The following is a 17,955-nucleotide window of genomic DNA, read 5'->3' on the forward strand; positions in this document are numbered from 1 at the left end:
TAAAGGTGGCCCCACAAGTACTACTCGCTCCATTTTTAACAGAGGATTCTGTTGCTTGTCCATTTATCTTATTTAAAAAAGAATTACATAATTATCATTCATTTTTTAAGTTGTTTTATCATCGAAATTATTTTAATCATGATTTATATCTTATACATTTGTATACAAGTTTTGAACAACATGAATGATTAAATGTGTGTTGAAAAATCAACAGCATCATCTATTAAAAGAATGGAGGGAGTACAAAAATATCCAAATAGATTTTTAAAAACCAGTTCAAAACAAAAACCGGTGCCAAAAGAAACCTCAAAACAAAACCGGCTTCAGTGCTTCACGCATCGAATCCAGCAGCGAATTAGAAAACCAGCCAGAGCCGAGGCGAGGCAAAGCCAAGCCAGCCCAGCCAGGGCAGGGCAGCAGCATCTCCGTGGCCCACGTGGCCCCCCTCCTCCTCCTCCAGCCCCCGCGCGGTAGGCGACACGGACGCCGACGGTGGGGCCCACTCGACATCCCCAATTCCTTCCGCTTGGCTCCCTCGTGGGCCCCACCCCCACCACGCTGGCCTCCCTCCCTCCCTCCCCCGCTATATATAAACCCACCCCCCCGACCCGCCTCACGCCCGCTCGCCCACCCACCTGCCCCCCCCCTCCCCCGCGCCCCGCCCGCCCGCCCGCGCGCCCCACACCGAGAGGCGCCGCGCCACCACCACCACCCACCCCGCTCGCCGCGCCGCCGACGCGCCACCCGCCGGCGACGGCGAGGACCGCGCCGCCGGTGTCATCGTGCCGTGCCGATCCCTCCCCCGGCGGATCCACGGGCTGAGCCGATCCCGTCCGTGGAGAGGAGAGGAGGAGGGGAGGGGGAAGGGGAGAGGGGGGGAGATGGAGAAGTACGAGGCGGTGAGGGACATCGGGTCGGGGAACTTCGGGGTGGCGCGGCTGATGCGCAACCGCGAGACCCGCGAGCTCGTCGCCGTCAAGTGCATCGAGCGCGGCCACCGGGTTGGTTTTTTTTGTTCGTTCGTTCCCCCTTTGATTTTACTTTTTTTGGGGGGGTTTCTTTTTAAGGATTGAGGTGGGTTGATCGGTGGGTGGAGGATTGATTGCTGGGTTGGATTATGACGGTTTTTTTTTCTTCTGGGATCTGTGCGTGGCAGATAGATGAGAATGTGTACAGGGAGATCATCAACCACCGCTCGCTGCGCCACCCCAACATCATTCGCTTCAAGGAGGTTCGTTCGTGCCACGGATTTGCTTTTATCCCATTTTGAACGTTTTTTCCCCTGTTTTATATCAAAAGTTGCTTGATCCTAATTACAGAGTGGCTCCAAATGATGCAGATAAGGATGCACTTTTTTTTAATTCTGAGAACCGTTAAATTTTAGTTTGAGAGTTGCTGATTTCTCTAAACTTCATGCAGTGACGGAATCTTCTGAATTGATGTTAAACAGCTGCATTTTTGTTCCTTCCTTCCTTTTCCCCCTTTCATTTCTTTCGTTATAGTCTATCTTACCCTTGCGTCTCTGTACCATCTACACACGTATGAATGATTCTAGTGGCATGGTTGCATGTGCTTTGGGTTAGACACAGATTTATCTGTGTCTTTTTTTTTCTTTTGCACAATTTGAAACATAAACGCCAGGACATCTTTCTTTTTTCCAATGTAGGAGTAAATTGTGAAGGGACGAAGGAATCGTGTTGTCCTGTTGGCTTTACCTGTTCCTTCTTTCAGAAAAGAGGGGCACTCTGTTATTAATTGTTTTTTTTTTTGGGAAAAATCCTGCAGGTGATACTGACGCCAACGCATCTTATGATTGTCATGGAGTTCGCAGCAGGCGGGGAGCTGTTCGATCGAATCTGTGATCGTGGACGGTTCAGTGAGGATGAGGTCCCGTGATTTATTCCTGAGTTTTACTACTCTATAACCCTGTCTTATGTTGAACGAGCAATATTAATATTCTTTTATTCTGCTTGATGCAGGCCAGGTATTTCTTTCAGCAGCTGATCTGTGGAGTGAGCTACTGCCATCACATGGTATGCAACAAACAGTTAACTCATTCAAGAGGACCAATTCACCATCTCTAAGCAATAATTACTACTGTACCCTGTTTCAGTTTTATCATTCAGAGTGTTGGTAGTTTTCATTCGATTTTATAACTGAGCTAAATCTTTATGAGTTTCTAATTATATTATTCTGGTGTCAATCTTCCAACTACAGCAAATATGCCATAGAGATTTGAAGTTGGAGAATGTTCTCTTGGATGGCAGCCCAGCTCCACGGCTTAAGATATGTGATTTTGGCTACTCCAAGGTTTGTTACCCACTGTCATTTTAGCAATCTTGGAGCTATTGGAATCTCTGTAGATTCTCAGAATAATGTCTTTCCGTTCTTGATCAGTCATCAGTATTGCATTCAAGACCCAAATCAGCAGTGGGGACGCCAGCATATATCGCACCAGAGGTGCTATCCCGCCGTGAGTATGATGGAAAGGTGAGTTATTTTGACCCCTTGTTGGTTTCTGACATGCATTTCATTTTGTTTCTTTTGAATGATTATTTGTTGATGGAAAGGTGAAAAGAACCCCTAGTAGGTAGTGAAATAGAGCGTTTATTTGTTTGGTGTCTGAAACAGAACTCCTTATCTGGACATGTTATGTGCAAATAATGCAAGTTGAACTAAAAAGTGTTTTTTGGTCAAACTGTGAGAGTAGCGAGGCATAATATTATCGGTTCTCCAAGCTTTTTTAGGTGAATAAAGTAGCCAATGCCTCTATTATAGTTTAACTTCTCCATCAAATCCACATAAAAGATGCACCTCTTCCAATGATTGTGACATTCCATATATTCAGCTCCTAAATGGCTAAATTCGTTAGAAATCGGGTTGAATGATCCTTCACAAAATGAATGGGTTCCTTCATACAATTTACATGATCACTGAGAGTATCTTAATAAATATCCTACTTGTTAGTTACTCATTAACTTGGTTAATGTTCACTAGCTAATCAAACCATACTATTTATTATTGTTTTTTATTTTTTGATTATTAGTGGTTAGTCTGCAGATCTAGTACTAGTATATATGCAAAACCTCTTTTGCAACTGTTGGTGGACAGCCTTGTTTGGTCTAATTAGGTGGAATTCACAGCTATTCTTTGATAGTGCATTTCATAATTAGCTACAGTCACAAATATTGGACCAGTAGAGGATCTGAAATCGAGTGATGCTTCTGATTTGGATGAGTAGTCATTGTCTGCGTGAGGTGCTCGAACATCTTCTGTTTGGTTTGTTGAGGCTTAATGTACCACAAAGGATGTCGACATGGGGAAAGTGGGGTGGGCTATAAGGTGAATGCAGACCATCCATCCACAAAAGAGGTTTGTAGGCTATAAGCCTACAGATTCTCCATGTTCCCATGAGATGACTCACCTTTTAACTGTCAATGGAGTTTCTGGATTCTAGTTTTTTTTTTGTTGTTATTAGCCACTTCTTCAGAAACAGATAGGTTATTCCAAATACGAAATTAATAGTGTTTTATGAATAGCAGTAGAGCTAATCAACAGAACCCAATACAAATCACATAAGTCAAGTATCATGTAGGAATTTCAAGTTCCAGTTCCAAATGTATGAAGTGTAATGTCATAGTCGGCATCAGGTTTGTTGGCTCCCTATGAAAAATCCATTGTGTAATTGCAATTATATGCAATTGGTGATCTGTACCCAATATCATAACTCATAAGAACTGAAGCAGTAGAACCTTTGATTCAATAGTTCCACATGTTATTGCCTCCTTAATTGGTCCACAGGAATATATAGAGAATGTTTCACTGTGCTTCATGATAAAGCCAAAAATGACATTTTGAGTCAACACACATGTTCAATTCAGTAAGTTTTCACTTGAAATATTACCCCTTGAATATTTGGGTAACTTCAACTTTTTTTTTTATCCCTGGGAAGTGGGAACCCATGTGCTAAAACACCAGTTTTCAAGGTCAAACTCGAGATCATTTTGTACATTTGCTGAGTTTTTAAAAGGTGAAATAGAAACATTACCCTGAAACTGACCTACAATTTTTTTTCTTCTTCTTTTTCTTCTTTTTTTTTCTTTTTTTTTGGGGTGGTGACTTCTCAATTTTGAAGCAACTAAGTTTTCTTAGTTTTACTTGAACAAGGTCAACCAAAATGCATCATTTTGTATAACTAAACTGTCCTTTTTATATTATTGTACCTGACTAACTGCTTGGCTGACTATTGGGTTTCATGCATGTCATCCTACACTGGATGTGCTCCACATGTTCTTTAGTATTATCGCACTGACATCGATTATAAATAGTCTAAACCACCCATCAGAACTTATTGGCTGCTCTCAATTCATTACTATACTGTATATCATTCTTACTACAATACAAGGAACCTGTGTATCATTCTAAACTTCAATGCGACAGCAGAACAGAACTGCAACAAATAAAGGTGATCTGGTCAAACAAGCATACTCCTAAGTCCACTGAACACTGGTGTTGGCACCTCACTACCCTGAAGCCTAGCAACCTTGTGATAAAACCTTTTAACATAAATGGCATTAAGCCCAAACTGTGCTTTACTGTCACAACATGACCTATTCATCACTGAGTTCTGATAAAATCCTAGTAGTTCTGAACCTTTTCACTTATTTTCTCCTGAAGCATTTCACTTCATTCTACTGAATGTTAGTAGAATTACGATCAGAGAGTATGGTCCTACTCATTGGCAAAAATGGGCTTGTTGATGTAGCTTGCAGATGTATGGTCCTGTGGTGTGACTCTTTACGTCATGCTTGTGGGAGCCTACCCATTTGAAGACCAGGATGACCCCAAGAACATTCGCAAAACCATTCAGGTGACAAGCTGAACCCTTAAGTCATTCATATCCATCCAATTTCTGCAGGTTTTCTTTTTGTGACTCGCTTCCTCATTCCAGTCGCTGTTGTTCATCCACAGAGAATAATGTCAGTGCAATATAAGATACCAGATTACGTCCACATATCTGCAGAATGCAAACAGCTTATTGCCCGCATTTTTGTCAACAATCCATTGAGGGTAATATAACTCAAATTTTATTTCCATTTTATTTTGAGGAAACCATGGTGTATCTGTCCTGCAATCTGTCCTTAACCTAACATGTTATTAACACAATAATTTGAATGTTGTCCAGAGAATCACGATGAAGGAAATAAAGAGCCACCCGTGGTTCTTGAAGAACCTCCCCAGGGAGCTCACGGAGACTGCGCAAGCCATGTACTACAGGAGGGACAACTCCGTGCCTTCCTTCTCAGACCAGACCTCAGAAGAGATCATGAAGATTGTTCAAGAAGCAAGAACCATGCCGAAATCATCCAGGACAGGCTACTGGAGCGACGCGGGTTCAGACGAGGAGGAGGAGAAGGAAGAGGAAGAGAGGCCAGAAGAGAACGAGGAAGAGGAGGAAGATGAGTACGATAAGAGGGTCAAAGAGGTCCATGCGAGCGGGGAGCTCCGTATGAGCTCACTGCGCATATGAAAAAGTTTGTGTGCAGCTATTGTGTAGATAATCTGGCTTACTATGGAACTGCGGTGCATGCAATTTTCGCTGTAAATTTGCTTCTGTTTGGCGTTTCTTCGTGTAACATAACTTACTTGGGGGCGCTTGGACTTCAATTGTCTGATTATGTTTTGTAAGTACCTACATATTAAGCGTATGCTATGTACTTGGTGAGAAACTTCTAGCACCACATGTCAGCAATTGTACAGTATATTATTGGAATACCGCAGCTTTGCCATTGCCTCCAAAACTGGCCCTATACATCTGTCCAACAAACTGCAATTCCACAAGCAACAGCCAAACATAGCAATTTGCAATTTTGCATTCCTTTAGCCATGCCAGCTCTATCCAGGATGACCTCATACAAGCCTGGGGGTAGAGGCAACCATTCCTTTAGCCATGCCGATGAGAGTATCCAGGCATGCCAGCTCTATCCATCCAGGCAACCATTCCTTCATACAAGCCTGGGGGTAGAGCATTCATATGAACCTTGGATGAGAGTATCCAGGCATGCCAGCTCTATCCATCCAGGCAACCATTCCTTTAGCCATGCCAGCCTGGGGGTAGATCATACAAGCCTGGGGTAGAGCATTCATATGAACCTTGGATGAGAGTATCCAGGCAACCAGACAGGCCAATGGCAAATTTAGGCCATCTATATTAGAGTTGCTGGAGCCTGGACCCACTAATTTAAATCGAAAAATAACAGCAAACGGAGGAGCAGAATTAGTCAAATTAAAATGTAGAAGAATACACAACTGGGTTAGACCGCATCACCGTGGTCTTCACAAAATATGTTGCATTGCCCGCTACAGAAGCATGAATTTCAATGATTAGCATGCTCTTCAAAATGAAACAGTAGTTACAATTTACAAATTATCTCTGCTGAATCGACGCGCTGAAAATTTTGTAATGTCAATTAGTAACAACAGTTTCAAATGCTGATGTGTAATTATTTATGTTAAGATCAACTAAATGCTATGGAGATGGCAAATCAACATGTACAGAGCTAGCAACATATGAGATCAGAACTGTACTGTGACGTGTGTTTGCCTGGTTAGCAACTTAAAGCATTTCAGTTAGCATTGGTTAGCAGCACTAGTGTTAGAATATATACTTACTAACTCGAAAAAAGTGAGGTGCTATTGTAAAATTAGTCACCTTTTGAGATCACAACAAAAACATCGTCTAGCGACCACTTCCTAATCTCAGACTTCTGTTCTGGATTAATGATTGCCTGGTCATCCTTGGCAAGGCGGTAGCCAATGACAACCTCGTCTCTTTCACGAGCCCTGACCATTATATCAAAGAAACTCAATTCCTCTTGCTCATAGAGGTAAAACTCAGCTGAACGTATGCACATCTCGTTGCCCTGTAGCAAGCAAAGAATTACCCCAATCAGATGCAAGGCAAAACAATATGGGTAAACAACCGTCTTTGTGGAATGGAAAATCTATTACTCTATGTTAGCTGAACAAAGCAGTGTTTTGAGCATGGTTGTGAAAATGCATTTGCAATATTTTAAAAAAGCATGCTGTAATTTTTGTAGTACCTCCTCAGCAAAAAGTTCTTCAAGAACTCTGTTGATTTGTTTGTCCTCTGCTACCATTGCTAATGCCATGCTGACAAGTTCATTTGATAGAACATAGTCGCTGATTTTGGAGACAGATACAAGGTTTCTGGTTCTGGAATCCAGAATTTCACTGATAATTATTGATTTATCTGATGCGTGCTGCATCTCCCGAATCCAGGAGCTGTGACAGAAGCCATTGTAACGCAGAGGTGATTTTAGTTCCTTTGATGGAAGACGTTTAGACTGTAGAAGAAGGCACGCATTAGTAATGCGAATGTTGTGTATCAGTTATACACTTGTACTACCAGGCTTCTTGTTAATTACCTGAATGTCGCGAATTAGAAGAAGTGTAGCTAAAGAACGTGAATCAGAATGTACGATGGAATCCTCCACTGACTCATCTGCAAGAATTAAAATCTGTCGTTTCAAAGTTAGCACTGGGTTTATTTACAAAAACTGTAGATCAGAAAGGTGTCTATGACAGTACTTAAATTATACTATATGCAAAGAAACAGTAATAGGCTCCAGATTTTTAATTTCATTTATCTATAACAGATCTAAACATAAGATGCGATTATAATTTAGCAAATATAAAATTGATAAATGGTCTAATAGCATGCATATACGTTACTATGTAACATCAATAGTGAACACAGGATCATATTGGATTTGGGAACCTAAATACTGAGCAGTATAGGGCAATAATAGGTTGTTCAAACATTTTGAGTCACATGGGCCATTTCATCAATTATCTCATTTATTAAACAGAACTGATCAGAATGTTCCTATCTGTACAATATATACTCACAGAATCGAATGTCTCCAGAGGCAAACTTTCTAAGTGCCGCCTGATGACGGCATTCCCTTCTTTATGTACAAGTTTAATGTTTGTTAGTCCATAAATATCCATACCACCGTCAGTCAGTTTTCTCTCCCTCTCCTTCTCTGGCACCTCGTTAAACATCCATAATTCAGAACCTGGAGCGAGAAATGCTTCTAGAACCTGCACAACAGCACTGACATTCATTTCCAAAGAAGTGCTTAAACAGGACTCAACCATGGTAAAACAGTTCCAAATCAAATTACCATTATCATGTCATGGATGTCACGTCGCCAACCGCAGAACAAAATTTTCTCTGGGTATTTAGGAGGGGTTGGGATATTAGGTAGAAAACCCTTTCGCACCTGACAAGAGATACCACACAAGATTAAAAAATAATTTTAATCTGGGCAAGTATGACTTGCATAACAGTTGGTACAAGAGAAAATATTATACAATATCAAGTTAGAGTTCAGCGAATCCACCTGTGGTAGAGAGGCAGGAACATAAGTATCGTCATCTTCTGCTATAACAAGGACCTCATCACCTTCTTGCAAAACATAATCATTATCAGGATTCATTAAGATTTTTCCAGCTTTTGAAGCAATCTTTACTCCACATGGAACAGCGTCAGGAAATGAGATTAAGACATCCCCAAATCGCATGCCATCTAATTCTGGCCATCTTTTAATGTAGAACTCTGCGTTTTCAAACCCCAAAATATCCTCCCATATCTGTAAAAGCATATGATATTTGATGGGTTACCATCCTAAGATGAATAGCAGGACCATCTAACAGTGCATCTCAGAAGGAAGGTTCAAATTTCCTTCCCTTGTTTGAGAACAATGGTCAAATTGAAGGTACCTGTGCCAGGCCTGGTTGGAGTGCACATTGTATCATCAAACGTCCAATCACATCATGGGCAACAACTGTTTCAATTAGTTCACCTCCAACCAGTTTCACCAAAGGCTCGTTGTCAAGGTCACTCATCTCTACAACAACATGTCCCCTTAAACCCTCTTTAACTCCAGTCAGGCTCAGGACCACACGTAAAGCCCGTGCATCACTCTATGCAACAAATAATGTAAGTATATAAGCATGTTAACTCCAAAACAGTAAGCTATTAGAAGAAAATACTAACTTGGTCTGCATTTTCATCGGATGCTAAAACAATAATAGCACGTGCTTTAGAAACAGAAACCTGTGTAAATAAAATAACGTGTTAGGCCTAATATAAGATATATTTATATGGTATTACAAGAAATCTTCCAAAGGGATAAATTTATAGAGCAAGCACAAGAAGACCAGAAGAGTTGCTTGAGCTGCTACCTTCTTCAGATCAGCTAGAATTAGAGGACTGCCACTTCTACATATTACAGATGTTCCCATAAAGTCAAACTCTAGCTTCCCAATGTCCATCTCCATTTCTTCCTTGTCTCTTTCTGCCAGAACAACAACGACACCACCACCAATACTCTTGTTTGCTATAGCTAGCTGCTTCAGGAGAGAGCCCTGGTCCAAGCAAACAAAGTTCAGTGCTCCCAGTCAGATTGGAGGAAATCAGGACGGAATACAAAATTTAACTACAGTGCATACAATGACTAAAACATTGCAAAAAAATGCCTTGGTATCTCCTGTCAATTAAAAAAAAAAGGACCAAGTTGACTCCCAAAGCTCCTTCATCTAAAGATTTTGATATATAGGAATAATCGAAAAAATCCTGAACATAATGGGAGTTTAATATGTTGCAAGCTGGATTCCTAAAGTATGTCCACAACGCAAACATAAGATATCATTTCTTACAGGATCATCAGGTCCCAATCAGAACACACTAATTTAAGGTCTGCTTGACTAATTTATTTGATAATTTGGAAAGGGGAACAAAAACTACCTAAGAATTCAATACATAGCTTATAAGATCATTGAACCTAAAAATCCAACGGCAATTTCACATGACTCCATCATAAGTTCAGAACATTACCAACTTGTCGCTCCATCCGAGGATTAGTATATGGTTGACCTCTATCACCTCACTTTTTCCCTTGCGCCAGGAATCTACCTTCTCTGATATTGCATCTGACACAAGCCCAAGCATTGTGGCAAACACCAGCATACCCCCAGAGCTAATCGATACGGACACAATCCTTGGGCCCAGGCCAACCTGATCAGCATGGTTTCCTGAATCTGCCACAAAAGTCCATGAAAGCCAAAGAGCCTCCAGGAATCCACTGCCGCTGACAACATAAAGCGCAATCCCGCCAGAAGCAATGAGGATTATTGTGGCTAACAGGAGCGCAAGAAGCTTTGCGTACGGGTGTCCTGAGAAGAACACATCAACCTTATAAGCAATCCTCTTCTTCAGAGGCACTTCTTCCTCGGTGCTTCTTAGCCTAATGGAATCTGTGTTCCTTCGTCGAAGCTGATCAATGTACTTAACCAAGAATACAGGTATCGCAAAAACAAGCATTCTGCTACAGGAAGCTAAATTCCAGTCCGCGGAGTTGATAAAATCAGAACCATGCTGTCCGTTAATCTTGAACGCCTCAGTAGTTGTCTTACAGTCCACAGTACTAACACTACAGCATGATCTGATCTTTTCCTGCCAAAACATAATGACTTCTTATCTGTAAGCAAAATGAATTATATCCTAATGTAAACCGATTAGTGCAACCAATCTTCATAGACCAAAGAGATATATACCTGGAGTACGGTAGCTTTCATCCACTGCCATATAGCCAAGGAAAAACTTATGACAGTTACAACCAGCATCTGCAACAGTACCAATTTGGCAAGTTAGTACTGCATCGGTTGGTACAGCCAAAGCTAGCGTTTTAATGACCAAGCATATATAGCACAGCAGCTAGCTTCACTTACTAGTACAAGATACGGGGAGAGATCAAATCGCGGGGCGCGCTGCTGCGGCGGCGGCGGCGAGAGCGATCTCCTCTCATCCAGCAGCATCGGCCGCTTCACCACGGAAGCGAGGCTCTTCTCCTCCTCCCGCTGCGAGACCGACGCCGTCTGCGGCGGCGCGGCGGGGGTAGGGCTCCGGCTGTCGGCAGCAGCAGCAGCAGCCGTCGTCGTCGGCGTCTGCTGCTGCGACCGCGGCGGCCGCGGCCGCGAGGCGTGCGGGCCGAGGAACGACGGGTAGCACCAGTCGCGGTCGAGCATGGCCGCCCCGCCGTTGGGCGCCGCGTAGGAGGGCTCGTCCACGGCCACGGTGAGCAGCCCCCGCGGCGCCGCGCCCGGCGGGAGCGGCGCCGTGGAGGAGCGGCGAACTAGGATGCTGCTGCTGCTGTTGCTGGTGCCCCATCTGTCGAACGCGGACGCGGCGGAGCCGGAGATGGTGCGCGACTTGGTGAGCTGCGGCCGAGGCGGTGGCCGCCGGGGATCGGGGCTCCCCTCTCCGCCGCCGCCACCGCTCGGGCTAGCCTCGCCGCCATCGCTCTCCGCCATTAGCAGCGAGCTCAAGCTCCCTCAACGCCCCAAGATTAGCAAAGCTCAAAGCTCCACTACCAAATTCCGGTTCAACTCCACGATTAAGCTATCCGCGCCCCCACTCCAAGTGACACTGACCCGTGGGCCACCCCGTGCTCAGCCCCACCTGTCAGTGACTCCAAGGAGTCGGCTTGCCCCTTTGACCAACGGAAGGCAGCAGTAACCGTAACCGTAACACTGGAGCAAACGGTAGACGGTGACGGAGACGGCGGGAGACGGCGGGCGGCGGCGGCGATCGATCGCGTCACGTGCGGGCCGGCCGCAAAGGCAGCCGAGCCGAGCCAGGCCCAGGTGGGCCCAACGATGCCGTGATCTGCCGCCTCGCGTGGAACAGCGGACACCGTGTCTACGGCTCTCTGTATAAAGTCTGCGCGGTGGGGCCCATTTGTCAGTGGGTGGGATCACTGTGCGGCTGTTTGCTGGGGGGTGCAGGGGATGCGACGGGGGACGGGTCGGCGTGGGGGGCATGTGAGGTTTGGGGGATGATCTACGCCGTCGGATGGTCCACTTGGCGGAGGGAGGGTGGATCTCCGCCGTCGGTTTGGAATCGCAGGAGCTTTGGGTTCGCGCTGCCCATGTTACGCCACCACGCGTAGGATGAAACAGGAGTATAATAAGGTCATTAGCGAATTAACTGCTCCAACTATGGATAAAATTATTATGCGTCGGCATCAGGAGATCGGGCGATGGTCATGTGCTCGTGCACTGGTTTAGTAGCCTGGGGACTAAGGGAGACCTTTATGTTTCATGATTATTGCAATATTTCTCTCTTGTGTATGAGTATGTGAGAACAAAAAAAATTGCATGTTGCAAGGCGTTAGACAAAATTCATAGACATATCTACGATCTCGTTTAATTTTTATTTGTTTACTGTCATCTAGAAAGACGTACAATGATTTCCATTACAACTAACATATGTCAATTTTATGATTCTCGCACAATTCTTTTGTTGACATGCACAAACACCTTGATCATGAAGTAAAATAAATTTCTCAAGCGAATGTGTGTTATATGTCAGGGCACAGGCAAGTTAACCAATGACAAATGCACATTGACACCTGATAATCCAAACACGTGGTCGTTTTTATGCGTAAGACAAATTTAGCAAAAAAAATCATTTATTTTTAACCACTATTTCTCTCTTTTATTGTCAGTATGTACAAAATTAGGCCATGTTTTTCTCCTCTCTCTCTATCTCTGTAGTTTTCCTAACTGCGAAATTCACTTGAGTTTTTTCGCCTAAAATAGCCCGACGAAAATTTCAATCAAAACGATTTAATTAATTGGTCTAAACAAATTAATTGCACCACCATTTTTTCCATGTTTGTTAATTGGAGTTTATTTGGTTTCTATATGATTTTCGGAGTGGGGATCAATTCCTTGAATTTCCTTTCAAAATGGTCCAAAGGTTCGAATTTTCCCAAATTTCCTAAGTCCAAATTCCATTTTTTTTTTCAGAAAAAGAAAAACCCCTATATCTTCTTTTCCTTCCCCGATGCTAGGCCGATGCTCCCCCTTCGCATCTCAGCCCAAGGAGCCCAAGCCCGAGCCGCCTCTGCTCAGCTGCACCCCAGCCTCCTCCCAACCGGCCCATCTCGGCCTGCTCCCTGCCGGCCCATCTCGGCTCACCATCGCCACCGGCCCGCCGCGAGCCGCCCCCGACTCCGCCGCCGCGCTCGGCCCTAACCGCTCCGCCTTCGCCGCCGCTTCAAGGCAGCCGCCGCCGGTGAGCACCTTCGCCATCCCCTTCTCGGCCTCCGCACTCGCCGGCAGCTGTATCCAGAGCCTCAGATCGGAGTTGCGGCAACGGCGGCGGCGGCCACGATGGCCATCCGACACTACTGGCCGATGGCCGCGGCGGCCGTCGGGTTCAGGCTCGTCCTCGTGCTCTTCGGTGGGGATCTCCACCTCGCCTCTCGCCCCGAGGTCTCCACCCCGCTCACCTCCATCCGCCGCCGTAAGCGCCCCCTCCCTCTCCCCCCAACATCCTCCTCGCAGGCTCCAGTTGTGCCGTCTCCGTAATCGGACTGATCGTTTGGTTCCTTGTGTGTTTTGCAGTGGCGGAAGGGTACTGGCTGAAGCAGGCGTCCATGTCGCCATATTCCGGTACCACACCCATCAATCTTGCTTGCTTAGCCTTTTTTTTACTGTCTCATGTATTTGCATCTGAAGTCGTGAATTGTTGAGCTTGGGATAGGGATGGAATTACTAAGAACATGAACCTTTTAAAGTAATTGATTGGGTGTTACCTTTACTGGTAAGTGCCATTAAGCTGAAGTGCTGCGAAGCAGCACCTAGTGGGAGTGATGGAGCCAGAAATTATCAAAGTGTAAGGCTAAAATAGGGCTCAACTAATGAGATATTGGTTTTCTCAAAAAAATACGTGGTAGTTTAAGAGGATTTAAGCATGATTTTGGAGGCAAGCCTAGGGCTCAAGGCCAAGCTGCCCTAGGCTTGTCTCCGCTAAGTGGTGCGTGTTAAGAAATAATACACACAGCTACTATACCATGCTTAACAAAACGTTGTGCAGGTGCTTATCATTATTATAGGTTTATCCACGATGTTTTAGTTCGATCTATTTGAAATTTGTTTTTCTTGTAGCATGAACTGGAAACGAGTATTCAGCATGTTGAATGTTTTGTCATTCAGGTTCAATGTACCATGGTTTCCCTTTGCTTCTATCGCTTCTTGGCCCGTTGACTAACAAAAGTTGATTGATCCGTTGGCTATGATGCTTCTCTGGTTGTGTGATTGGTTGCACTGCTGCAGCTATACCTTGATACTATTGGTTTATTTCATTAGACCAACGTTTGAAATACTAATAACATCCTTATATTTCATGCTATCACAGGTCTGCTGGACATCATGTTCATGTTTATTGCAGGCAAATAAGTTGGTATGTAATTTATTCATTACAACTAGTATCTATGACTCTAGCAGTATTAGTTACTTGATTTTCATAAATGAAAAAGATTTTTACGATGGTGTTTATTATTATGTTAGCATGTAACTATTCAAACCAAATGAAAAAAAATCAAGCGCTACCTTTTGACTTTTGTTGGAGATCTTGTAATTTATAATCACTTACGAATGCAAGACAGTTTGATTTTTGTGGCTGTAGATTTTATAGCTGCCATGCTCATCCGAGCAACTGGCCATAGACTCAACATAACACGCAATAGAAGCTTGAATTCACTTGAGCTCACTGAGGCAGTGAGTAATTCAGGTGCGTCCTATATTCAGAATGCAGAATATGTTTTATTGGATGCTGACATTATTGTGCTTAGTTTGCTGACACCACTTTTCTACTTGTTTTACCAATGTAGTATCATACAAAACTCCTGTCAAATTTACAATATCAAAGCTTCAAGAGTTCGTTAATTCATTGAACTGTTGTTATTTGTTAGAGCACCAATTTGTCTTGCCGTAATAAAGAGATAGATGGAACTGCTATGAAACAATTCATTGTCGGATTAATTGATCAGTGGTACTAGCATATTACAAGGCGCAAAAGGGAAACACTATAATGAATCAAATTAGTTCTAATATTCTTATGATACTGTTCCTGCAGTTAACATAAGTGCAGGAGATATTGCTTCCCTCATATACTTGTGGAACCCCTGGGCGATAGTTACTTGTGTAGGTTCATGTACATCACCAATCGAGAATTTAATGGTTGTGATAATGATCTACGGAGCCTGTTCACGTAAGTGCTCTAAAATATGTTTTTCTCTTCAACATTTTTCTGGTATTTTTTAAAATTTCAGTAGAATTATTATTGTTCTCATTTGTCAAAGCATCAGTAGCCACATTTTCATGAAGATGATATCTATCTTTGAGTAACATAGAATTGAAACAAGTTTTATTGCTGCTTAAAACTTGAAATGCCTATAATTTTGTAGGTCTTGCTCCCCTTGCTGCCTTTGGATATGTTATGTCTACACATCTTACTCTTTATCCTGCAATTCTCATTGTACCGTTTTGTGCCACAACCTTTGTTTGTAGTCTTGTATTCATCTATTTGATCATATCTGCTACTTATCCGTATAGTCGGCTACTGAAAACAAGATTCCTTTTCCAGATCATTCTTTTATTGGGATATGGTCCAGATACTCCTCCAGCAAAAGTATTTCGTCTAAAAATATCAAGTGCCAGTAAAACTGAGGTACCAGACAATGATAGATTCTCCACCTCGAGAGATGTTCAACAGTTCATGTGGAAACCAGTATTCTACTTTGTATTGTGGATGTTTTTCTGGTCATGTTATGTGTTGCTATTGAGCAGCATGATTCTCAATAAAGTGGATGGTCTTCAGGAGATGTTTGAAAAGTAAGATACTTAACTCTTCAGTAGAATATGCTTCTTTGGTAGTCATGAAATTTTCTGTCAGAGTGAGACTGTGTGCTAGATTATGTTACTTTCCCCAAGTCAAGATGATGAGTCTTTAAAGGAGGAATGAGGACAAGCTATCTTAAGGAATACTATTCCTAGTATTACCGTATTTGATCTTATCCTAGTAATGTCATATTGCTCTATCCGCTCCAACATGTCAACTTTGTTCTTGTGCCTTACTTTCTATTCTTTCCATTGGAATCAACTGGTTTTTATCTGTGACTTAATTACCCATTGACTTGTGCTGTGTTTATGTAGGACTTATGGTTTTATCCTCACAGTTAAGGACCTATCACCAAATATTGGTGTATTATGGTGAGTCTTGATCAAAATTTATAATAAACTCAAAGAGATGTTTCATTTGTCTCATTAAAGGTAATTATGCAGGTACTTTTTTGCTGAAGTCTTTGACTCTTTTAGGAGCTTCTTCCTTATAGTCATCAATATGAACATTGTTTTTATGGTATTGCCGTTGGCAATTCGTCTAAAGCATCGTCCATGCTTCCTTGCCTTCGTTTACACAGCAATTGTTGCAATGTTGAAATCGTATCCATCTGTAAGTACATCTTACATGATAATACCTATAAATTTAGTCCCTCGGCTTTGTAAAATCTCATCATGTTGTTTTTGTTTGTTTGTTTGTGCTATCCTAACTTTTTTCACAAGTTCAATGATACTGTATTATGATTTATTTTGAAGGTTGGAGATTCAGCTCTCTATCTTGGTCTTCTGGGCCTATTTGCTACTGAATTAGCAGGTGCTTAACATTTCTTTTTAACATATTTAGAATGATCCCTAGTCTTCTGGACAATTAATAGTTTACGTTTACACTAGAAAGCTAATGGTTTATCTTTACATCTTGCAGAGATGAAGTTAACTTTTTTCTTGTTTTTTGGATATATCGGAGTCTCTCTCCTTAGCCCAGTCATGCACAACCTGTGGATCTGGAGGGTTTCCTCTCCCTCCCTTTCCCTCTCTTTGTCTCATGTGTAATGTTGACGCTAAAGTGACAATCGTTTCAGGGGACTGGTAATGCGAATTTTTACTTTGCCACTGGATTGGCTTATACCTGCATTCAGGTAACCAATATGACTTGTTTTATAGTTCTTTGTGGTGCTATGCCCTTGCCATGTGTCATTGCACTACTTATCTATAATCATTCTTGTGTTTTACAAGTTCTCTAGACCGTGCTCTGAGTGTTATCACATGATGAAAAAAAAATCTTGTCTAAGCTACACTTTCCTTCCTAAATCTTGAATGAAAAGTATTTTTTGCTTCTGTTTTTGCAGACCGTGTTGGTTGTCGAGAGTGTAAGTTCAATGATAAAGCATGACAGGAAGCTAAGACTGCTTGTTACGGCTTGATCTCATTCTTTATAAGTTCAACAACTCTGATGCTTTAGTTTCTTGATTGTCCTCTTGGATGCCAGAGTTTGGAATAGATGTTGTTTATAGTTTTTGTTGTATCTTGTATTATACCTCCCATATATTTGTAAAATATGGACCACGAATCATGTAACAAAGACTAGGAAGACGCGAGGTTTAATTTCCCCTGAACTGTGTACTTGATCTAGCATGGTGAGTTTGGTCATTGGCAGAAGTTGTATGATCAATTTTGTCAGGTCGAGATGAATTAACATGGCATGGACAGACTTTGATACCCCTGTTTACTCGTTGCTAAGGTGCCCTAATGAATGGAAGTTGGTCTTGGTCTTCTTCAGGGCAATTTATACTTTATAAGCCCCTTACTAGAAAAATTTAGAGAACTTAAAAAATCCATAAACCCCCTCTGCCACATAGTCCTCCAAGATTTTAGTTCAAATTATAATATGTGAGCGAGCCTGCTTCCATTTCAGTTCAAACTATAATTTATAGCTGGAGCAAGAGACTAACAGTTTTATGGGTCTTTTAGGGTGGAGTGTAGCTATGGAGCAGAAAAACCCAGCTCCACCCCCGTAGTTTATTTTCTAGGAGTAGCTCTGCCAACTCCACTCCAAAAAAGATGGATTTGGACCGTTTGGCACAGCTCCGGCTCCAGGTAAGTTGGAGTTGGGAGCTAGAAACAGATCCTTAGCTTTACATAAAAAGGGAGTGGAACCTCTAGGATTACATAAAAAGAGAG

The 17,955-nt window shown here is 42.7% G+C and overlaps 3 protein-coding genes across 3 annotated transcripts; 2 read left to right on the top strand and 1 right to left on the bottom strand.

Annotated features, from left to right (window-relative positions):
• Positions 1-713: 713 nt before the first annotated feature.
• Positions 714-5,741, top strand: LOC127758140 (serine/threonine-protein kinase SAPK4). Its single transcript, XM_052283765.1, has 9 exons — positions 714-1,001; positions 1,157-1,231; positions 1,786-1,887; positions 1,980-2,033; positions 2,218-2,310; positions 2,398-2,490; positions 4,766-4,870; positions 4,972-5,070; positions 5,186-5,741. The coding sequence occupies exons 1-9, from the start codon at positions 882-884 to the stop codon at positions 5,528-5,530; spliced, it is 1,086 nt and encodes a 361-aa protein (XP_052139725.1). The 5' UTR covers positions 714-881; the 3' UTR covers positions 5,531-5,741.
• LOC127758130 (probable ion channel POLLUX) lies at positions 5,565-11,462 on the bottom strand. Its single transcript, XM_052283757.1, has 13 exons — positions 10,819-11,462; positions 10,645-10,713; positions 9,926-10,543; positions 9,274-9,456; positions 9,086-9,145; positions 8,809-9,012; positions 8,430-8,678; positions 8,211-8,309; positions 7,933-8,127; positions 7,449-7,541; positions 7,104-7,367; positions 6,713-6,923; positions 5,565-6,360 (listed from the first exon to the last, which is right to left on the bottom strand). The coding sequence occupies exons 1-13, from the start codon at positions 11,398-11,400 to the stop codon at positions 6,287-6,289; spliced, it is 2,901 nt and encodes a 966-aa protein (XP_052139717.1). The 5' UTR covers positions 11,401-11,462; the 3' UTR covers positions 5,565-6,286.
• A 1,573-nt stretch (positions 11,463-13,035) lies between these two features.
• LOC127757620 (uncharacterized) lies at positions 13,036-17,765 on the top strand. The gene is made up of 12 exons (XM_052283216.1): positions 13,036-13,399; positions 13,501-13,548; positions 14,092-14,137; positions 14,294-14,338; positions 14,544-14,814; positions 14,995-15,148; positions 15,345-15,771; positions 16,093-16,149; positions 16,222-16,390; positions 16,534-16,591; positions 16,700-16,913; positions 17,124-17,765. The coding sequence occupies exons 1-11, from the start codon at positions 13,267-13,269 to the stop codon at positions 16,825-16,827; spliced, it is 1,536 nt and encodes a 511-aa protein (XP_052139176.1). The 5' UTR covers positions 13,036-13,266; the 3' UTR covers positions 16,828-16,913; positions 17,124-17,765.
• The last annotated feature ends 190 nt before the right edge of the window (positions 17,766-17,955 follow it).

The sequence above is a fragment of the Oryza glaberrima genome, chromosome 1 (genome assembly GCF_000147395.1).
Source record: "Oryza glaberrima chromosome 1, OglaRS2, whole genome shotgun sequence".
NCBI classification, from domain to species: domain Eukaryota; kingdom Viridiplantae; phylum Streptophyta; class Magnoliopsida; order Poales; family Poaceae; genus Oryza; species Oryza glaberrima.